The sequence below is a fragment of the Oratosquilla oratoria genome, chromosome 3, assembly GCF_046742065.1.
Source record: "Oratosquilla oratoria isolate Oo_2021 chromosome 3, ASM4674206v1, whole genome shotgun sequence".
NCBI classification, from domain to species: domain Eukaryota; kingdom Metazoa; phylum Arthropoda; class Malacostraca; order Stomatopoda; family Squillidae; genus Oratosquilla; species Oratosquilla oratoria.
Genome location: NC_134779.1, coordinates 42,682,941 through 42,707,182, shown reverse-complemented (window position 1 = coordinate 42,707,182; position 24,242 = coordinate 42,682,941). Strand labels below are relative to the sequence as shown.

At 40.2% G+C, this 24,242-nt stretch overlaps 1 protein-coding gene across 1 annotated transcript in view; it reads left to right on the top strand.

The window, feature by feature from the left end:
- The window catches only part of LOC143017828 (uncharacterized), a 50,901-nt gene extending 33,296 nt beyond the window's left edge, over positions 1-17,605 (top strand). The window contains exons 9-15 of the mRNA XM_076172764.1: positions 3,556-3,630; positions 5,580-5,691; positions 9,954-10,084; positions 11,171-11,307; positions 11,900-12,057; positions 12,182-12,267; positions 15,513-17,605. Of these exons, the coding sequence (XP_076028879.1) occupies positions 3,556-3,630; positions 5,580-5,691; positions 9,954-10,084; positions 11,171-11,307; positions 11,900-12,057; positions 12,182-12,233 (665 nt within the window). The 3' untranslated portion in view covers positions 12,234-12,267; positions 15,513-17,605. The remainder of the gene's footprint in view (positions 1-3,555; positions 3,631-5,579; positions 5,692-9,953; positions 10,085-11,170; positions 11,308-11,899; positions 12,058-12,181; positions 12,268-15,512) is intronic.
- The last annotated feature ends 6,637 nt before the right edge of the window (positions 17,606-24,242 follow it).

Genomic DNA, 24,242 nt, shown 5'->3' with positions numbered 1-24,242 from the left:
CAGAAAAGAAATGAGGATAGGAAGATTTGTGAGAGACAGAATATAAAAGTGTGGGAGGAAAATGCAAGGTGAGCGTAGATGTAAAGTGGGGTAGATGTTTGACGGAATTTTAAAAAGAATAAAAAGGTGTTTTGGAAGGAAGTTTAAAGAGTAAAGGGAGGAGAGTTTGGTAGACAGATGGTAAAGGGTGCTATTGGAAGTGGAGGCAGTAAGGGGGAAAATGGGGGGTAGGATATTTCAGGGATTGCAGGGATGACCCGTCATCCAGGAGGAGCCAAGATAAGAGGGAGGGAGGAGGGTGAATGGGAGTGGAGTATGTGGGGATGGAATGGGTGGGAATGGAATTTATCCCTTTGTTTTTTTACTATCTCCCTTATAAGGGGGAAAAAGCCTTTGGTATATGATTGTATAGGAGGGTAGGAAGTGTTTGGGCGTGGTTGTGGGAGATGTCAGTAAAAAAACTGATGGGAGAAGAGAATGTAGGGAGAGAGGAGATTGAAGTAGCATTGAAAGAGATGAAACTCTTGTAAGGCACTTGGGTTGTTGTTTGGGGTGTCTGATGAAGGTAGTAGTTATAGTGGCATGGTTAATTAGATTGTTTAATGTGTGCCTAAGGAAGGGAAATATTCCAGTTGAAAAGGGATATGCATGAAATACCAGGGCAGTGGACAGGATGCAGGGATGACCCATCATCCAGGAGGTGCCAAGACAAGAGGGAGGGAGGGGAGTGGAATATATAGGAAATGGAATGGGTGGGAGTAATTTCTATACCTTTTTCTTTTTGGCTACCCCCATGTAGGGGGAAAAAGCCTTTGGTATATGTATGTACTAGTTTTAGAGGTATCATTCTGTTAAGTGTAGCTGATAAGGTGTATGGGGTGTGTGGATTAGGAGGAGAACTGAGGGAGTAATTGGGGAAAAGCATTGTGGGTCCAGAAAAGGGAAATGTGTGCATTGGTGACATTTTTATAGTAAGATATGCAAGTTTTTGGCAGAAGGTAAGGAAACCTTCAGAGCTTGTATGGATTTGGGGAAGGTTGACAAAGAGATAAGGGATATGTTGTTGATGCATGGAATAGGATGAAATGTTTTTAGGAAAATAGGGATGACCCTTTGTTCATACATACATATACCAAGGCTTTTTCCCCCTTACAAGGGAGGTAGCCAAAAAGGAAAAGGCACAAAATCACTCCCACCCATTCCATCCCTGAATACACTCCACACCCCTCCACCCTCCCTCTTATCTTTGCACCTCCTGGATGATGGGTCATCCCTGCACCTTGTCTACTGCCCTGGGTCAGAAGCAGTGTCGCAAGACACAGCAAGGCCGCTTCATTAAATCGGCGACCCCCCCCCCCCTCTCCGTCCCCCCATGCATAAAAGGAGCAGACGGGGAGAAATCCCTTCGGGCTGCGTCAAATTTTGCTCACACATACTACCTCACCCCCCATCCCCTCGCCCATTCCACCTCATGCATCACAACATCATCCATATACAACCATTCTCCATTCACCCCTTTGTTCATGAATAGCTAAAATGGAAGGAATAATGAATAGGTTAAGTTTTTGGATGGGTGTTTACTTAAATTAAACCACCCCTCTTTTTTCAAAGGTGGGGGAGTGAATGGTACTCTATTAGCACAGAGTGAGTCATCTGGAAAAGTCCAGTAAAGAGAACCAGAAAGCTGTCAAATAGAAGTGGAATAGCCATGACATAGAAGCAAGTATTTTGCTTGAGGAGGATAACTGCAAAACTAGAATGATCCCTGAAAACAGACCAGTCTAATACAGATTAATTTGGTCAAGGGAGGTCATACTGTATAGGATCTTGATACACAGTGCTTGCTAAAACTTTTGTATATTCCGAACTGGATGTGTAAACATTGAGTTTTAGTTTAAATAACAAAAAAATATCTTCATCCTAAAAGTAGTAATAAATGGTCATATCACATACATTTACATATCTATTTTATTCGTTTATCTATGTGTTTAATTATTAATTCTTTTTTAATATGAATTATGTAAAACCTCAGGTGGGGATAGATGTACATGCATATACCAAAGGCTTTCTCCCCCTCACAAGGGAGGTAGCCAAAAAACAAAGGCATAAAAACCACTCCCACCCAGTCCATCCCCATGTACTCCACTCCCATCCACCCCCCCTTCCTCCCATCTTGGCTCCAGGATGACAGGTCATCCCTGCATCTCGCCCACTGCTCTGGGTCAGAAGCAGTGTTGCAAGACACAGCACATCCACAGTAAGGCCGCTTCATTAAATTGGTTAACCCCCCTCTCTGTCCCCCTCCTGGAGAAATGGAGAAGACAGGGAGAAATTCCTTTAGGCTGTCAATTAATTTTTCACACATACTCTCTCACCACCCATCCCCCATCCACTCCCTCTCGTGCATCACAACATCATCCATACACAACCATTCTCCATTCACCTTTATCTTCTCTCCCCTTCCATCCCTCCTCAACCGACATTCCTCTCTTTCCAATGCGCCTTTTACCCATCCATCCATCTCATCCTTGGTCGCCCCCTCATGTTCACTCCCTCCACCTCTGCCTTCCATACCTCTTTTACTAAAATTCCTCACTCATTCTTTCCATGTGTCTAAACCATCCCAATACTCTTTCATCAACCCTATCTCCCAACTCCTTTTCCACCCCTGTTCTCTTCCTCACCTCCTCATTTCTCACTCTATCCAGCTTAATAACCCCTATCATATTTCTCAGGCACCTCATCTCAAACGCATTCAAACTCCTCCTCTCTTATGTTCCATGTTTCTACCCCATACAGTGCTGTTGGCATAACCACTTCTTCATACTGTCTCCTCTTAGCATCCATTCCCAAATGTCTGTTTCTCATTACACTTTTTAATCCCCCAAGGCATTTACTTGCTTCTCTCAATCTATATTCTACTTCCACCTACTCCCTTTCCCTCCACATTCGCACCTAAGTATCTAAAACTATCCATTTCCTCCAGTTTCTCTCCCTTAATACTCACTTCCAGTCTCCCCTTGCACATCTCATCACCTTATTTTTGCCCACAGTTATCTTCAACATTTATCTTCAACACCCTCCCAAACTCTATCATTAACTTCCTCAATCCCTCCTCTGATCCTGCTACAAGCACAGTGTCATCAGCAAACAACAACTGGCTCATCTCCCTCTTTTCTTCATTTTCTTTAACCATCCAATCCCCGACCCACTACCCTTGCATTTATCTCTCACACCACCCCATCCATGTATAAATTGAAGAGCCAAGGCAACATAACACATCCCTGACGAAGTCCCACAAACGAAAATCAAGAAAAGGGGTAGAATTGTGTGATCCAGTGAATAGAATATTATAATTCATAGTTGCCTCTTGGCTCATGAATTCAAAAGTATTAGAAACCATAATGTGTTCAGTGTGATGGAACCTCGATTTTGTAGCTGGGAAAGATCTTGAGAAAGAGATTAATATTTATTGGAATGTAAAGGACCACAACTCACATGCTTTATAGTGAAACTTTGCTTCCAAGGCTTATTTTTGGTTAATTCAACCCTCAGCTCCAGGAAAGCTGGCGAAGGTGACAGAGGAAAAAGAAGAGGACATTGGGGAGGAGAATGGGAAGAGTCAAAGGGGTAAATCCGTTTTTACATTTGATGAAATTGGTTCTACAAACCTTTCTGAGTTGGACTTTAAGAAAGCAAAAAATAATAAGCAAAACTTGAAAACCAAATTGGAGGGGAGTACTGTTGATACCACTGCATTATCTGACAGCAAGTGGGTGACCTGCTCCACTCTTCCCTTGACCTCCCCAGTCCCCAACAGTGCCCTTGATGCCTTGAACGAGACTAACACAAAGGCACAGCAAAATAAGGGACCAAGTCCCTGTACGTATCAGGTGCCCATGTTGAAGCACAGAGTAGGCCCAGATGGAGTTCATGACACACAGGGTGGTGGTTGTAGCTACTGTGTGTACACGGTTAGATAATGCAGGGTTGCCAGGGGCAAAGTATAACACTGGGTCTTTGTATAGTGTGCAATCGATAGTTCCAAATGTATGTAACTTTTGTTACAGTATTAAAGCGACCATTCCAATATTATATTTGGTTGCCATCTTGGTATTTATGTAATTATTGTAAAGGTCAGAGCCCTTCACCAGTAGTAATTAAAGCAAATCATTTAGGCAACCACAAAGCCTGTGCATTTGACTCTTAAATAACAAGGCTGTAGTCATTTTTAAACAACATTTACAGTCACAACCCAGGTGCTTGTGGGTATAGTTATTTACGTGAGACAAAATACCAAAGAAATGTATGTTAGTATGGTATAGACTTGTGTATAGATAGTGTTTTCTATAACCACAAGTATACCTATTGTGTCTGTATGTTATGTTCAAAATTGCTGTTACTGGATGAAAATTATCTAAGTGGATTTGTTGGAACAGTTGAATTGAATTCATTAAGCCACAAAAAGGTTACATTTTTTTCTTAATATGCATGCACACATACACACGTACATATAAAATAGATTAAAATGAAATGATGCATTTCTGGGAAACCTAACCATGTTGTTTAGGAAGATTTTTCAGCCTGGCAACCCTGATAAGATGCGAGACTTGGCACTACTAATTTGTCTGCAGTGGATGAACCTAACAATTTTGCTTTCCATACCATTTCCCTCATAACCAAAGCTTTAGCTTGGACTAACTGGGGCACAGGCTACCTTTCAAATTTTTATTCTCTCTCCCTGTCTCTTCCTTCAAGTGTACATACCATAATTTGAATTTAAAGTTCTGGTACAGAAGATAAACATTCTTCTGTAACAAGAACTTGAATATTGCTGTCAGAAATAGAATGTTGTTTGCACCGCCCTAGATTGATTAGCTTACCACCTTTACACATGCAGCGGCTTTGATTGCACATCGCGTTTGTAAGTAAAGCACAACTATGTCAACCCAAATTGATTGCCTTTCTGATGTACAGTTTTTACAGTTGCTCGTTTGTTAGAATGATAATAAGATGGGACAGCCAATTTTACACCAGTAGAGCTACCCACTCTCAAAGGAAGTGAGGATTATACATAGGTACTAAGTAAATATATGGATGGCTGTGAAATCTGTTTGGGAAGATGGACACTCCAGTCATTCTTGTATTTGTTTACTTTCTTATTCTCGATAGTCCTGCACTTTATATGAGGAAGTTTGTAGCTACGACTACATTATAAAGATTAGCCAGTCTCTATAATTGTTCAAGCAAATCATAGCAACTGTGAAAATGGCCCTTTGTTCAATTTTAGTGTCTAGTAGAGTTTTGTGTTTAGTGTTACTGTTGATTTTGCGTAGCTAAGTGTACATGTTGCTGCTTGTTTTGCACAATTTGATATTTTATTTCTAAGTTATTGTAATTTTATTTATTTTTTGTCATTGTTCAATATTTCTTTTAATTTGCAATAATTCATTTGCACTATCTGTTACCAGAAAAATTATGCGTATGCTAGCATGTCACAGGATGCAATTATTTCAAAGTTGTATTGAAAATAAGATTGACTCTGACTTGATATTTTTATGCTTCCATTGTGCAAACAGTTGTAGGTAGTGCTGAGAATGTAAACAGAGTGGAGAGTCGTAATAATTCGCTCAATACGTCTCAAGCAAGCAGCACGCAGGATATTGCAGATCCGTCTACACCAACATCAAGGTAAGTAGTGTGTCTTGGTATTTTGGTTATTGCATTTTAGAATTTGTTTCTTATTTGGATCAAGAATGATATGGATGTAGGTATGCTCATGGTGCAGTGATTTGACCTTTTTTTTTTTTTCATAAGTCGTTTTAATGATTTTTGTGAGTGAGTGCATTCTATATTTTACTATAGTTTTATTTTAATTCAGTTAGTTACATTTCTTTCTTGTAAGAATAAGGAACTCTTGTGGAAGAGGGTCTTCCTTTTCCCCATCACACTTTGTCCATATATACCTTGTATCCTCATAATGCAAAAGAGAAAATGTACGACTTTAAGTTTTAAGTATAAAGATACTTTCATGTAATGGTTACTTTAGTGGATGAAAAAGGGGTCCTGGGAACAAATTTATTGATTAAAGGTCTGTTTGTATGGTTCTGTGATCAAAGGTGCAGTTGAACTTGCTGATGGTAAGGTACAAATGTGAATCATTGTATCGTAAGTGTAGCTCATGAAAACAATAAAAGGATCCATAATATAAGAATCTTTCATGTTTCTAGACTTCATTTAGAATGAATGAGGAAACACTAGCAAAAAGACTGTAGAAATTAGTAGGAAGACCAAGAATGAGGTGGATGGATGGGATGAAGTGGACTTTGGATGCTTATGGAAAATCTTTTGAGCAGGAAAAAAGTGCAAAAGATATAAGCAAGTGGAGGTAGATTGTGAATGGGTAAAAGGACAATACAGTCCATAGGGATGTTCTCATCTGCTTTATAGGTTTTGAGTGGATAAGGAGGAGGATTGCCATATGTAAGAATGGTGGGAGGTAAACCAGCTCGGGCCATTGGATCTTGCTGTAGAAGGGCTGTCTCTCCTCAAATTGCCTTTGAAGCAAAGAGTATGGCAGGATATAGACAACCCCTCAACCCAGAAGTGGGAGGGGTAGTTTAAATGGGTTTTATTTGTGTGTGATATGGGTGTGTGGTTTGAATCTGCCATCCCTCTTAAAAGAAGAAAAGGGCCTTATGTGTGTGTTTATGAATGTGAATGGAATGTGAGCCAGCTGTTGTTTGTGGATAACACTGTACATGTAGCTGGAAGGGTTTGGCCATTCAGTTTTACTATTGGATGGTTCTTTGATTCATAGTTGTCTGGAGTGAGTAATGTTACTGATGAATTCTGAGGAGAGGCCTCCATTATTTTTTCTAAACCATTGTTCTAGTTTGTTTAAGTAAGTTTGTGTGTTTTTAGCAGCTATTTTGTAGTTGCTTTGTTGGTTAATCATCAGGTCATTTGCATAGGTGAGCACTTTGGTGTTGTGCTCTGGATCTAGTACTGGGATATCACTTGTGAGGAGGTTGAATAACACAGGTGGGAGTATTGGAGGAGGTTGAATAACACAGGTGGGAGTATTGCTCCTTGTAGGACTCCATTGTGGTGATGATGATGATGATAATATGGTTTAACGTCACACACTCCCTCCTATCGGGAGGCTAGGACGGGAGAGGTCTTTGTAGCATGGAATTTAATGAACCATGCCCTTGGTTCAACTTCGGGTGCATGGTTCATTAAATTCTATTGTACACTCTTTTATTCCCAGAAATTTGATTGTTTTGGGTTACTCTACACAATACCAGCTAAAAAGTTTGTCAGACATTTGTCATTGTTGTGGATACATCTTTGTGATATTTTTTGATAGGATATGTCAAGGAGCTTTATCAAAGGCCTTACTTGTTTCTTTCTTCAATGACTGTTCTTTCTGGTGATGCTTTCATGTTAAATCCCCACAGGGTGGGAATGATTTTATGCCTTTTCCTTTTTGGCTACCTCCCTTGTAAGGGGGAAAAAGCCTTGGTATATGTATGTATGTATGTACTTGTTGCATGATGTTTGTGAGAAGTGTGCTGGTGGAGTGGCCCTCAATGAATCCATGTTAGTTTGGGGAGGTGGGTAAATTGTGTTTCTTTCTGCAATTGGTCTTTCCATCAGCTGTGGTGGATAGAGGATAGTAAGGAGGTTGGTCTGTAGATTTTGGGTTTTCTGGTGGTTTGTTTGGTTTTTATATGGGTATTATGTGGGCTCTTGTTCCAAATTGTTGGAGTTTTGTTGTACAACCAGGAGTTGTTGAAAATATAAGTTGAAAATCTTTATTGTATTGACTGAGATGTTTTAGATGGATGGTTGAGATCTTATCAGGGCCTTCTGTGTGGGATTTTTTTAATTTCTTTGTTGCCTTTTCCACATCTTTGTAGGAGTATGAAAGTGCAAAAGATAAGAAAGAATACAGTTGCTGTAAATGGATGAGGAAGTGGTATGGCCTGAAGAGATGTTCTTGGCTGCTTCTTATATTTCTTAAGTGGATAAGGTGCAGAGTCCTTATATACCTAAGTGCTGCAGTAAAGTTCTCAGTGATGCCTCCATCACCCCTTCCCATTTCCGCCAACCCATGGCTTGCAAAATAATTAAACAGATTTTAAAAAAATTATTTAATGTTCCTATTGCAGAAAGGAAAAGGGAAAATATTTCATATTCTGTTGATTCTAACACAAAATTCATATATTATGGCTCCTTTAACTTTTTTTTTGTTATAGTTATTTTGTCAGCCTTGTGGGCAGCATATCCAGACTAGAATTGCTGCCCCCCCCAATTTCCCTATTGTAGAAAGGAAAAGGGAAAAATATTTCATATCTTGTTGATTCTAATGAAAAATTTGTATATTATGGTAATATATTCAGGGCTCCTTTGACTTTTTTTTAGTTATTTTGTCAGCTTTTTCTTTTATAAATGTCCCCTGTGGGGCTACAAGGAGAAGGATGCCTAATCCCAATCCCCGTCCCTTTCTTCTCGCCTCTTATGATCCAAGTGGAATTACTTGGTGGCAGTATTCTTTTCCCCCACCACAGGGAAGCTAGGCGAAAAAGGAAATGAATATTCAGAGAAATTGTACAGGACAGTAACAAGGGGTTGGGGGACAGCATAATGGAGGGACAGTCGTAGTATAAAAGTGTCATCATTTCTCTATGAACAGAGTTTTCCTCTATCACAGCCAAAATGATGTGTGACTCTGGTCTGTAGGGGTGCCCCATATAGACCCTAAAGTATCAATTGCATGACACTTTGCCACAATAACATGCAGCCAATACCCCAGACAGTGGAGGGTGGAGGGGTGTGGAGTATTCAAGGATGGAATGGGTGGGAATGATTTTATGCCTTTTCCTTTTTGGCTACCTCCCTTGTAAGGGGGAAAAGCCTTGGTATATGTATGTATGAATGTATGTATTTTGTCAGCCTTGTGGGCAGCATGTCCAGACTAGAATTGCCCCCCCCAAAAAAAAAAAGAAAAACTAAATATGCCGCCCCAGGGTATATGCACTCCCCAGTGTGAGGGCCCTAATAAGATGGGGTTGCCATGTAATAATGCAGTAAGGGTAAACTTACTTTGGCTGTTGGACCCTGCAGTGGAAGTGCTGTGTCTTGATACATTTTTTAGACTTTAGTGTTGTTGCAGGGTACAGGGATGACCTCTAATACATGAGGATCTAAGATGGAAGGGACAATAAATGGGTTTGGATGGGTGTGGGGTGGGTTGCTTTGACGTGAACATCCGGTTTATAAAGGGCAAAAGGTCCTTTGAAATGTATGTTAAACAAAGGGATAAAATCCACTCCCACCCATTACATCCTAACATATTCCAAACCATTCACCCCCTCCCTCCCTCTTATCTTGGCTCCTCCTGAATGACAGGTCATCCCTGCATCTTACTGCATCTGGGTTAGGAGCAGTGTAGCAAGACACAGCACATCCACAGCAAGGCTGCTTCATTTAATTGGCGACCCCTCCTCCCCATTCCCTCATGCAGAAAAATAGAAGATGGGGAGAAATCCCTTCAGGCTGCATCAAATTATTCACACATACTCCTTCCCACCTATACCCCACCCACTCCCATGCATCACAGCATCATCCATACACAACCATTTCCATTCATCCCTATCTTCTGTTTTCTCTCTTCCTTCCTCAACAGACATTCCCCTCTTTCCCAGTGCCCCTTTTACCCCATCCATCCATCTCATCCTTGGTCACCCCCTCATGTTCACTCCTTCCACCTCTGCCTTCCACCTCTGCCTTCCACACCTCTTTTACTAATAAATATATATATATATATATATATATATATATATATATATATATGTATATATATATATATATATATATATATATATATATTCAGAATCGGAAATGATAGAAAAAAGACTGAATTTTTACTTTTCCTAATGACCCAGGTTTCCAGAGATCAAGGCTCTAACATTGGAAGGGCGAGGAAAGGAAGAAGAGGACGACATAAAAGAAGCAAAGGAGAAGAAGAAACGTGGGAAGAAAGATGGTTTCAAAGGAAAATTCTTCAGAGGTGGTGGTAGGTATTACCTGAATATAACCTTTCATAATATTTGTGCTTTCAGAAGCAAGTGGTTATCATTATATAATGTACAGTTGACATCATGAATAACAGTCTTCCTTGTCTTTGATTACATTATTTGTGAACAGTATATATAAATGGCATACATACATCATATGTATGTATGTATATATAAATGGGGATTATAAGCTGTCTCACATTGTGACTTTCATCTTTGATGTTCCTGTATCATCGTATTATGTTCGTAATGTGGGCAGTGATATTGTACATTCATCATGGTGCAGATTTTGACATGTGGGGTTAGTGGGTGAATTGGTTGCAGCCAGTCACACTGTACTATAAACAGTCCTCACTTTGGTGGCGAGACCCTAAGACCAAAGAAATGTTCTCTTTTACTATATAGGCATAGCCCTCTTTACCTAGACATACTAAGGTACATCTAGGTAGAATTTTTTTTATTTCTTGTGGAGATCAATCAATATCTTGCCCCAGATATCTCTTGGAAGAGACCTTTGGTTTCCAAGTAGCCAGCAACAGCCACTGAATTGGGTCACAAGTTGCTCAAAGAAGAAATGTTCCTTAATCCATTGCCCCAGGTCACGTGTCTGGCGTTGCGTGGACATTGGTGGATTTTGTCCACTGTTAATGTTGAGGGTACCTACCTGCTTACCTCACTACTTCTGTATAAATCCATGCTTTTCTCCATTCTGTAATCACATCTGCTGAAGTGGATCACAGTTAGTGATTGAAATATACTATTGCCCCAGGTTTCTCTTGTAGGAGACAGCTCCCAAGTAATTGGGAACAACCATCTGATTGGCCCAAAGTCACTCTAAGAAGAAATGTTGTATTAATCTTTGGGTAAGGCTAAAGGAGGACAGTGTAGAATGAGGCATTTGGTATTATCTGTGTGGTGATTACATCTGGGGTAATTTACTTTTGTGGTCAGACCCATTCTGTGTTGGTATTGTTTTAAAGCTGAATAATGGCCTGAATGAAATCATGCTAGTATGGTTCTAGCTTGTTGTAGGAGGGAATTCTTTGTAGAAAGCATTTGTTACTGGTTTTTCTTTTTAATTACAGGAAGCCGTGAACGCTTAGGAGAGGAAGATGGCCGGGTTGTGGAAGGAGGTAATGATAAATTGCCTCTTGCACCAACACAGAGGCAGTCTAGATTACCACAAGAAATTCATGATAAATTCTCTGGAAAAACTAGAGAGGTTAGTCATTATTCATGATTATTATCAAATGCATTAGTTGTTAAATAGCATACATTTTCTCTGCACTGGGGTACTGACTGCATATTTTTATACACCCTTGCAGACCAGAGCTACACAGCATATATTTTGTGTGAGACGAATCTCCACTTTTTTAGGAATGCTGAACTGCCCCTTTAACTTGATCTCCTTTGAATATATACTTTACCACTCGTAATTCTTTGCCTCTTCATTTTCCTATGTTATTGTGGTGGAAGAGGGAAGGAACAACTAATGGGTGTTGGATGCGTGTAGAATGGGTGAAGGGTGGATTTATGCCTTGATTAGGTCATCCCCCTTAAATGGGAGAATGGTGTATGTACTGTGATAGGGGGATAAAAATACTGCCAACATGCTCCTATACATGCTGTAGAAGGTGACCAAATGGGATGGAGTGCAGTTATTGGAAATCCCTTCAGTAATATTTCTTCTGCAAAGAGTCGTTGATTCCTTACTGGAAGATATTAGGCTCTATACTTTTGATTGTACTTGTGCATTCTTCATTCAATTTTTCTGTGCTAACTTAATAGTATATCACATGTTTCTGAACTTACAGGACTTGTTAGAAATGATAGTGGGCTTGCAGGCCAATGTAGAGAAACACGCTAAACATACACGTGACTTAGAGGATTACATCGATGACCTGTTACTTAGGGTCATGGAGGCAACACCCCACATCCTTCAGGCTCCAATATGTCGAAGTAAAGAAATCAAGTGAGTGTATTACCATCTTAAGAAAAATTAGATTTAGAACATTTGTATATAACTCATTCTTGAGTTTTCTAGCACACACTATTCTTTGTGAACACACCTCTTGATCAAAATTTCGTTTCCTTAGGACGACTGAAGATATCCCTGTAACATTTAATGTCAACTGTAAGTTCCTGTAGAACTCACTAAGGACAAGAAGTAGTTAAAAAATATGTAAGTTTGTTGAATTTTTGGATTAAAAAAAATTGAAAAATTGATAAGAATGACTGCTTCTGAAGCTGTAACACTTAATGTGGTGTAGATTTGGTTCTAAATATGTTGGAAGTGGAGGAAAATGGGCTTTTGGTGGTGGCTTGTGTATACAAGATTTTTTTCATGCAAATTAAATCAAGTGATGCCTCATTACTAATGAAATATATGGTGAATCTAATGATTACAAAAGGTTATCTAAAAGTGTGAATACTGATGTTGTGTATTTGTACTGTATATATTTATGTATCCTTGGGTGATGTAAATATAAATATTAATTGGTGTGAAGATTTGGAAACTAGCTGGGAAAATATAAAAGGTCAAACATGAACCAAGGACACTTACCCACTATATTATTTAGCAGTCAAGCAATCCGATACCCCAGACGTCTCTTGTAGGAGACCCATGGGTTTTAGGTATATGGCAGTGGCCACCTGGATTGTCCCACAAGAGATTCCAAAGAGATATTGTGTATTTTTCTGGATTGGGAGTGAATGGGGCTGTGTAGGGTAAGGTGTTTTATGTATGGTGAGTGGATGAGGATGAGATGGATGGATGGGGTGAAAGGGGTTTTGAGCAAGAAGGGATCTGTTAAGCAAGAAAGGGAGAAGGTGGGAGATAAGGGTAAGTAGAATGGCTGTGTATAGATGATACTATGATGCAAAGAAGGGAAGGGGGGGGGATCAGTGGTGGATCTAAGATAAAAAATTGGGGGGGTGGGATAACCTGAATTTTGTAAATATAGATGACACTTGGGGTGGGTGGTAAACCTGAATTTTGTAAATATAGATGACTCTTTTAAATAGATATACTCTGTAGGATGAATATGATGATTTTGAATATAAATTGAAGTACATGTTCTTACTTGATTTAGTTTCTTTCAAAATATTGGGCAAAAGTAATGCTTAATCTTACATTTTTAAAGATTTACCCTAAATAATGTTTTGAATATCCTTCCAGTTATTATCACTGGTTTTATTAAGTGCTGGAAAAAAATTCTGCCACTATTTCACTGCGTTTTGCTACTTACTGGTGTACACAAGGCAGGTTTCTTGACTTGCAATGAGGTAATGAAAGAACTAATTGGGGGTTGGGGGGGCCTTAACCTTCCCCTGGATCTGCCACTGGGGCGGGGGGAAGAATAGGAAGTGGATATGTGTGAATGATATTTTGATGCAGCCTTAAGGGATGTATACATCTCTATTTTTTGCATGAGGTGATGGTGAGGTGGGGTTGCTGATTAAGTGAAGTGGCCTTGCTGTGGATGTAATGTCTCTTGCTGCATTGCTTCTGACCTAGGGCAGTAGGTGAGAGGCAGGGATGAACTTTCATCCTTGAGGAGCTAAGATGAGAGAGGGAGGAAAGTTTAGGTTAGGTTTGTTAGGTTAGGTTTGGTTTGGTTTGTTAGGTTAGGCTTGGTTTGTTAGGTTAGGTTAGGTTAGGTGGGAGAGAAATGGGTGGGAGTGGATATATGCCTTTTGACTCGACAACTTCCCTTATAAGGGGGGAAAAGCCCTTGGTATATAGATACAGTATATTTGTACAGTGGTACAGAATGCACATGTATGTTAATATTTTCTCATTTAGGAAGTAGGAAATAAGGAAAGAAAATGTGCATAACAATGTCTTAACTTGGGAAAAAGCATAAAATTGTATGTGTTCACGGAGACAGAAAATTTATTTTCTTGTTAGACTTACGAGATGGAAATGATGGATTCTTAACATGATATGCTCACAGGTGGAATTAGGGCATGAGAGGGAGTGGTATTAGTTTTTCAGAAAATATAACAATATATAAAGAGTTATGATACTGGGGAACTTGGTGGTTTAGTAGGTTAGAGCGACAAGAAGTCAAGAAGGCAGAGATGGAAATTTTATGATGCCAGCAATCTGCATGTGATGTCATTGTGGGCATACAGTCTTGTATCCCAGAACTCTAAGAAAAGCTTTCATGCCAACTCACTTCATAAAGTAAGTAATGGCTGAAATGTTGGGATGGGGGAGGGAATTAAGGGATATGAACTTGACTGGATTGTGACTGAAGACAAAAGTTCATAGGGAAGTTGTTGATGAGAGTTGGTATCAAGTAGATAGAAAGTTTGGAGTAAGGGCAGTACAGCGCAATTATCTGGGGGAAAGAAGTACAATAGAGAAAGTAAATTCCAAACTGTTTTATGATGAAGTTAAATCTATCTGTTGCCCCAGGTCTCTCTTACTGGAGACCTGGATCCCCCTGGAAATCAGTCATGGCCACTGGTTCATCTCATAAGTCACTAAGTGAGGAAATTTTGTAGATCTGTCAGGATCGAGTGTAAGACTAGTTTAATGTACTCCCACATTTTTTGTATAGTGGCTGTATCCAGGACATTTAGTGTCTGTTGTAACAGTGAATCAATCTGTTGCCCCAGGTCTTGTCTTGCAGGACCCCTACGGCTGTTGGGTAACCAGCAGTGGCCACCAGGTGGGCCAATAAGTCACTCAGGGGATAAATACTATGTTGTTGCCTTGGGATATTTAGTGTGGGGCATTACAGAATGTGGTGTTCTGTGTGGTGGTTGTATCTAGGACAGCTTGATTTTGTGACCAGGCTTATTCTGTATTGATACTGTTTTAATGCTGTATGCTGTTCTGAGTGCAAGTGTGCTAGTGTGGTTCTGCTTCTCTTGAGAGAGATTTTTGCTTTCTGTTGCTTAAAAAAATTGGTTAATAAGAGGAGGAAGAGGAGGAGGAGGAGAGGTTACTCTAACAAGTTATTATTATTATTATTATTTTTATTCTATAAGGGATGCTCTCCTTGTGTCTTTCGGTTTTTGTGGCTACATGAGCCCACTGGTGATGGTTAAGTTGGCAGCCTCTCTTCAAGGCAGCCCCTCTTCAAGGGAAAGGATGTTTGTACTCACAATAGTGCAGAGTGTATAAAAATCACTAGGACTAATAATTATTAATCCCATGTCTATGATATAATGTTTTTTCTTTCTTTTTTTCTTTTTTCTTTCTTTTTAAGAAGTAATGTTATTTACAGTGATACAGCAGATTCACATACTTCAGATGTGGTAGGACCTCAGTGATCCTTGAATGTGTCTAAGAAACTTGAAGTTCCACTTTTGTAAATATATTCAAGAAGCTTGGATTTGGTTCATCATTCCCCTCTTCCGACTGCTAGATGCAAGAAATTCTTTATAACATAAATAATGACATTTTCTTTCCAGTCTCTTCGGTGCAAGATGAGAAGCCAGACAGCATTCGTGGAAACCTGCAATTAAAGAATATTGAATCTGTGAATACATGGCAGCATAGTGGAAATAGAATCATGGAAGATATGAAAATCTTATGATCATGGAATTACTGGAATCGTGGGATAACAGAAAATACCAAAGTCATGGAAACCAAGGTTTTATGAAAGACGTAGGAAGTACAGAACGGTGGAAAGCATGTGGGTTATGGAAGCCATATGAGAATCATGGAAGAATAGGAGCATATGCCCTCACTGATGGGGCTTTTGTTTTCATTTTCTATTGAATCATAATAATAGTCACTACATTTCGATAATCATAAACTTGTGTATGTGTGAATAGTGTTACATAAACTTTTAGACATATTTGTGCAGGATTGGCTGGTTACAAGCTAATGTTTACATGATAAAGAAGACTTGAAAGGGTGTATCCAGACTTGTATGACAAAATTTCCTTCTTATTGTACTTTTAATGAATAAATGTATTTACAGACTAATAATGAGAGAAACTGCTAACATTGAATCATTCAGGGCCAAGTACTTACTGTATTAAGCAGATGGTGCAATGGAATATGGTATTTGTGTTAATGTTTGTAAGTACATGTTTTTGTACAGTGTAAATGTATTAGTACGCTTGTATAAATTTTAACGTGCATGTATGCCTGTATTGATAGTGCAGTGGTTAAGTGCTCAAGTGGTGTTTTTAAGTATTTACCTAATTTTAATGTACAGGAATGGGGGAGATTATATGTCGCAACTGCCCAAAGGGATTTTTGTTACATATTGCGAATGGGCTGGTTGTGGGATCAGATCCAACACTTGTCCAAAAGTAAAACCATTGCATTCTCTGCCAAAGACTATTGATACAGTCAGAAGATTGGCTCTGGCCTTTTGATCCATGAGCACTATCCTCACAGTTGTGGAAATGGTAAAGGCTAACCCATGCTAGGGGGAAAAGCAACTGGCGGAGTCTGTCTGTGTGCTTGTGCCTGTGCATGTGGGTATGTGTGCACATTTCTGTAAAAATTGTATTTGGATGTATGAAAACATTGTACAACAGTTATGAATATGCATACATGAGTACTTCTTTATAAAGATGAGGAAATATTTTAAATATCTGTGCCTTATACTTTATTATAGACCCTTGTCATGCACTCTTGGCTATTTAAAAAAAAAAAAAAAAAAATCGTGATGCCTTGTCTTCCATAAGATATACTATCTAATTCAAGTTGTTCATATTTTTGTGTTCAAGTTGCAACATTTTTTTTTCCAGTGACTAACACTGTATAAATTGACCCCTTAAGCACAGTGAGACCTGGTGCAGATTGTTTTCTTGTTATTGTTATTGACCAGTGATGAATACCTGCAAGTTGTGGTCTTGCTGCCCGTCTTCAAAACTTACCAACGCCCTCTTCTTCATCTGGAGGTGCAGACTCAAAGGGCTGACACTTGGTCCCTGGACCGGGTCCCAAGGTTTCTCTATCTAACAACTTCAGCTGTATTTCCTTCACATTTTCACATTTGGACAGCTGATAACTGGGAACTGCTCTCCAGCTTTCATGAGTCAGTGACATAGAAACTGATACATACTTGTAGAACACAAACAGCAGTTCAAAGTGTCTTCCAAGAAATCTATGGGAGGGCCCAAATACTGTTGCCAGCTACTGTAAGACTCTAGATTCACAACAGTCAGTGAATCTTGAGGCAGCAATTATTGCTATTCAGCTGTGGGCAAGACTTGTGCTGATGGGGTCAAGTAACACCAGGTCTTGGTATTCTTTTGAATTAATTCCTTCAATCCAGTTATGTGATATCTTGTTCAGGCTTAATATGTTCAGCTAAAAGGTGGTCACAAGAATGAAGGCGTTGAAGCCATTTTAACTGACCCTTTCAGTTTGGTGGTGTTATTTGGCTGATGGAATGGAACTGAAACTGAAAGGGTTAATCATTAAGTTTGCATTTTTTTGGTGGACTTAAAACAAGGCGTAGAATCTATTTGATATGTTATTGTGGAGTCATAGGCTTACTACCAAACAGTGGTAACTTTTTATTATATAACAATGTCATTAATGGTGTGTTTGATTTTTATCCTTGTCTTTTGCTACTGAAGGGATAATGTAAAGTTCAGCAGAATAACATGGCACTTGCCAGAACAAGAGATTAAGTACCATCCAGTTGTCAGAAAAAAGTATTTGGCAACAGATAAGGATGGTTTTTGAGGCTATTCATGGACTTGAAGAAAATATATAACAGGACTGACAGAAACATGGAGTATGTTACATATATATGGAACAGGGAAAAGTGTTTTGAAGATGGTCAAAAGTTTTTACATCAGTAACGCATGTCTTAGGGCCAAGAATGATGAGTAAAGAGTATGAAAATGTAGTGCTGCTTTAGGGTTGTGATATCACCATTCATTGCATATATGGATAGAATGGTAAGGCAAGTAAATGCAGGAGTGCTCATTAGAGGTTTAGATGATGACACTGCACTTGTGGCTTATTCTGAGAAAATGAAACAGTTGGTGACAGTTTGGAAGGGACCATGAAAGGAGAAACTCGAGTAAATAGGGTTAAAAAAAAGTGATGAGATATGGAAGGAATGATGGTGACATATTGAAGGAGTGTGTGAATGGTGAGAGGCTTGAGGAAACGGTGGACGTGGAGATGAGCTAATGTCTGGGTGGAAGGAAAATTATAATGAAAAACAAGTATTTGGAAATAAATACAAAAGTTGCAGTATGTAACAGGCTTGAAATGTTTTTGGGATGTGTTTCAGATATATGATACCTATTTCAAGAATGGATGGTGAGAAATAAGGTGACAAAGAATGGGTGTTGGAAGAAATCTGTTGGACTAATGAGGTGGTCTGTGTATATGGAAAGAATGAATGAGGAAAGACTAGCAGTGAAAATATGAAAAGCAGAAGTAAATGGAGCAAGATTAAGAGGAAGATCAAGAACAAGATGGATGGATGGGGTGTAGGGATTTCTGGATGCAGATGGTATGAGGACAAGATGGATGGATGGGATGTAGGTATCTCTGGATGCAGGTGGTATGTCTGTTGAACAGGGAAGAGAGTGCAAGAAATGGGAGTGAATGGACAACAAAACACCAATGCCTCTATCATCTCTCCATAAGAAAATAAACTATTAACTGAACTATAAATGAAGTTGGGTGGTGCGAGAAGTAAATGCAAGGGTAATGGGCTGGAGATTGGATATAGGTAAAGAAAATGGGAGATAAACCAGTTGTTTGCTGACAACACTGCTTGTAGCAGGATTGGAGGAGGGATTAAGGAAGTTAGTGACGAAGCTTGGGAAGGTGTGTGAAAGAAGGAAGTTTAAGATAAATGTGGGTAAAAGTAAAGTGAGATGTACAAGGAGAGAGGATAGCAGCAAACTGGAAGTGAGTATTAAGGGGCAAAGACTGGAGGAAATGGATAGTTTTAGATACTTGGGTGCAAATGTGGCATGAAAAGGAGGAGCAGAGATGGAGTTAGACTGTAGATTAAGAGAAGCAAGTAAATGCCTTGGGGGATTAAAAAATATAATGAGAAATAGACATTTGGAAATGGATGCTAAGAGGAGACTGTATGAAGGAGTGGTTGTGCTGACAGCACTGTATAGGGCAGAAATATGGAACATAAGAAAGGAAGAGTTTAAATGTGTTTGAGATGAAATGCCTGAGAAGTATGGTAGGGGTTACTAGGTCGGATAGAGAAATGAGGTGGTGAAGAGAGCTGGGGTGGAAAATGAGTTGGAAGATAGGGTTGTTGAAAGAGTATTGGGATGGTTTGGGCACATGGAAAGAATGGGTGAAGAAAGATTAGTAAAAGAGGTATGGAAGGCAGAGGTAGATGGAGGAGTGAATGTGAGGGGATGACCAAGGATGAGAAGGATGGATGGGGTAAAAGGGGCGTTGAGAAAGATGGGAATGTCTATTGAGGAAGGAAGGGAGAAGACAAGATAGGGGTGAGTGGAGAATGTTTATGTATGGCTGATGCTGTGATGCATGGAAGGGAGTGGGTGGAGTGGTGATGGAGTATGTGTGAAAAATATTTTACACAGCCTGAAGGGATTTCTCTTTTTTCTTTTTCTGCATGAGGTGACGGAGAGGAGGGGTCACTGATTGAATGAAGCGGCCTTACTATGGACATGCTGTGTCTTGCTGCATTGCTTCTGACCCAGGACAGTGGGCGAGATGCAGGGATGACCTGTCACCCAGGAGGAGCCAAGAAAAGAGGGATGGTGAATGGTAGTGGAGTATGTGGGGGTGAAATGGGTGGGAGTGAATTTATGCATTTGACTTCGGCTACCTCCCTTGTAAGGGGAAAAAGCCCTTGGTATATGTAAGTATAAATAAAGTGGTCTCCTGCTGTGGATGTACTGTGTCTTGCTGCATTGTTTCTGTCTTGGGGGAGTGGGCAGGAGACAAGGATGACCTCTCATTTAGGAGAAGCTAAGATAAAAAGGAAACAAATGCATGAAGGAAGTTGGATGTGTGGGGGAGGGGGCATGCCCTAGCTGGCTACCTCCTTTATAAGGTGAAAAAAAGACTGGTATAGAGATAAATACCTGGTACCCTTGAGTGAGTAAATCAAGATAAGGAATATAAGAATGCACAAGAGTGGTGCGATAATGTTGGTAAAGATAGTGTAGATTTGTAGTTGCGTTACATTAGGGTACTGGTGAGAGAAATGAGGAGAGTTGTCTTTAATATTCCAGCCCCCTCTGGTTTATACAAACATGCAACCTCTGAAGAGGCTTCAGGGGGGTTGCTAGAATAACTATTTTTATACATATATACAAAGGTTGCCATATTCACATTTGGGCACATAAGAAAAAAAAGTTGTCGCGTTGGCTGGTGACCATGACCGGCGCCATGTCTATTGTAGTTTGGGAGCGCGAGGTCTCTCTGAGCAGGTGTTCCGGGCGTTGGCTGGAAAGTCTAGTCCGGTCACTGGGAACAATTGAATGTCCCTTGGTTTCAGATCCTGAGTACAATGGGGAATCCCTCAAGAATTGACTTGAGGGACATTGTAGTACTGCTCACTCCATATGTGTGTGTGCGCACATGTGCACGCTGGACATCGAAGGATTGACAACAATAGAAGCGCTGGTAAACTACAGCCAACAACAATCCCCACCCACAAACCCATCTACCCTTTCCCCTCAACCATCTCAGCACCTGAACCCTCACACCCTAAGAGAAGACTCCAGGAGAAACCATAGAAGATAATATCGAGTACAGGAACTCACACAGCTAAACTCCCTTCCCTAGGAGTGCCAGCAAATCATTCCCTCTCCAAACAACCAAAGCAAATCTCCCCCATCTTCGATGCCCATTGGAGCATTCGCAGCCCCAAAAGTGGAGGTAAAAGCTGAAAACCATCCTATCCCAATACCAACTACACACACCAAACCCTACACACACACACACACCTCTAACCCAAAATAATACCTGGACATTGAGAGACTTCCAACTGCAGGGACCAAATCTTTCACTAGCCCCTGAGGGTATACAACCCAAAATAGCAACCAGATCACAAAAAAAAAAAAAAGGAAATGCTGGCAAACAACAACAATAACACTTGACCACAAAACAAATACCAGCAAATTGTACAAAACACTCAACAGCATCACACTATCCAACACTAACACTACACGCTCTCACGCAGCAATAATCACAACAACAGATAATCTACCCTCAAACAGACAACAAGCAAACGCACTCATACGTCATTTTGCACAGACGAGCCATCTTACATCTCACCCTGACGACCGACGCACCATTCGACGTAAGAAAGACTTCCCCACAGACTCAGACTATACACCCTTCATAGACAGTCAGACAAAACTCATAATGCATAATCTCAAGCACTCATCTGCCTGTGGCCCTGATAACATAAGCAACATCCACCTAAAACACATTGGACCACAAGGTATACACACACTCACAAACATTGCAAACTACAGCTATTCACACAACACTATACCCGACATCTGGAAGCATGGTAAAATAATCACCATTCCAAAACCGAACAAGGACCCAACAATCCCAACATCGCACCGCCCAATCACACTTCTCTGCACCCCCTCTAAAGTCATTGAACGCCTAATACTTAAACTTGTCACACCATATATTCCCCTTGCTGACTCACAACACGGTTTTAGGCCACTACACTCCACAAACACTCTTCTGACAAACCTCACACAAAGAATTTTAGATGGCATCAATTCAGATAGGCCCCACCACAGAACACTTCTTATAACATTGGACATTAGTAAAGCTTTTGATGCTATCCCCCGCCACAACCTAACAAATAAAATATATAACACAGACATGCACAATAACACCAAAAGGTGGCTGGCCAATTATCTGGCAGGCAGGAATGCTCATGTGTCATATAATGGCCAATCATCGCACATCAGAAACATTAAGAACGGAGTACCACAGGGCTCAGTTCTATCCCCCACATTATTTAATCTATACATGCATGACTTACCCACACCAGACACCTCAGAAATACAAATCTCTTCCTACGCAGACGACATAACAATCACATGCACACATCGTAACACAGACAAAGCTGCAGAAATAATCCAGCCTTACCTTGACACACTCAACACATGGTTCATCACAAACAGACTCAAAATAGCTCCAACCAAATCTACAGCAACACTTCTCACCAACTGGACAAAAGAACACAAATACATACCTCATCTCTACATCAACAACACTCTAATACCACACACAAACACACCGAAAATTCTTGGTGTAACATACGATACATCCATGTCTTTCAAACAACACATCACAAACATAAAAAACAAATGCACACCTAGACTTAACGCACTTAAGTCAATCACTGGAACAACATTTGGACAAAACAAAGAAACTAATATAACAATATACAAACAATGCATACGCTCAGTGATGAATTATGCGAGTCCTGCATGGGCTCCTAATCTCAGTGAGACACACCACAACACCCTTCAAATCATACAAAACAAAGCCCTAAAAACAATTACAGGCTGCACAAATACAACACCTACAGACCATTTACACCATGAAACAAAAGTCCTCAAAGTCAAGGACCACCTCGACATGAGAGGCACACAAACACTTGCTGCAGCCACCACAAACACATCACACCCGCTACACTACATAGCAGAACACCCACACACACCAAGAAACATTAAAACTACACCCAAAGACCTTTATTACGCACAGACACTCTCTTCTCTTCCTCCACAACCACCAAATACCAGCCTCCGGAAACATATTCATAATCATATCACTCACCGCTCCATTAACACACTGAAAGACAACACACTGCTGCATGCCAGACCCCCTGATATCCACCCTTCTGAATCCTCTCTCCCACGAAAGGACAGAGTCCACTTGGCCAGACTGCGATGCGGTCACCACCCAGCACTTCTAAGCTACCAGAAGAGGCTGGACGACCGTGTTGTGAACAGCTGCCCAGGATGTAACACTTCACCCCATACCATACAACACATAATGGAAGACTGCATTATACACAATCATGCACGCAAACAACACAACATACACTCTATAAAGGATTTGTGGGAAAACCCAGTTTCGGCTGTGGCCTTCCTTGGGGAGACGGGACTGCTCGGACAGACAGTCTAGGGAACGACAACAACAACAACAACAACGATAACACCAGCAACATCACCCATCTCACCTACCCCGTCAAATTTGTGTTCTACATTGGTTGGAGGCGATGGAGATTAAGTATTTTTTGGTTCTTTTTATTGTGTCACACCTCTGCGCTTTTCATCAGCGGAGGTGACGAAGAAAATGGTGGTAGTTGCCAATAATATATTTTACACTTAGAATTCAAATGGTGGCATCTGCCAACAATATATCTTACACTTATTACTGTAACATCTTCTGTCCGATTATTTACATTTATATACAATATAGAACTGAGTATGGACATCCAGTATTTATTTTAATTCTATAGAACTTATATTTACAAGAAGTGATGAATTATAATAACTAATATAATTTATATGGTTGAATCTGCCAGTTGAGAATGCAGGTGTTCTCGGCGGTTGACCCTCAGGTCAAGCCAACTTGACCGCGGGTCAGATCACACAATAGGGGTCCCGTTGAAGCTTGCTGCTACAACCAAGATCTGACGTCGTGTAGCTAATGCATGCGCGTGTCGCTAGTATAGAATGAATCGCTGACAATCTATAGGTATTTCATGCAACACAAGCAAGAGTGACATTACACCAAATTTTAGACGACGAAACGCTAATACCACTATAATCCCTCCACAGTTTCCTATAAATTCCTAATCAAACTATAAACACCCTCGACAAACTAAGCCAACACGTGAAAGACAAGGCAATGGACGACAGCGGAGCGAGATTATCCGCAAAGGTAGAAGCGCCGGTAAAGTACAGTCCATAACAACGCACGCCCAACCTTAAAGGTTATACCACATACCTATCCCCCCCCTCTCCCCTTATACTACCACACATACTACTAAATGTCCGTTTTACACACGACCCTGCAACGACCACAAGCTGTCATCTGGAATGACACGACACAACCTCTGAATGATAGAACACTGGTATTGCTATCCATCCCCTCTCCTCAAAAAAAATCTTAACAAAACTATAAATACCCTCGAACAAATAGGCCAATACATGTAGGATTATGTACGG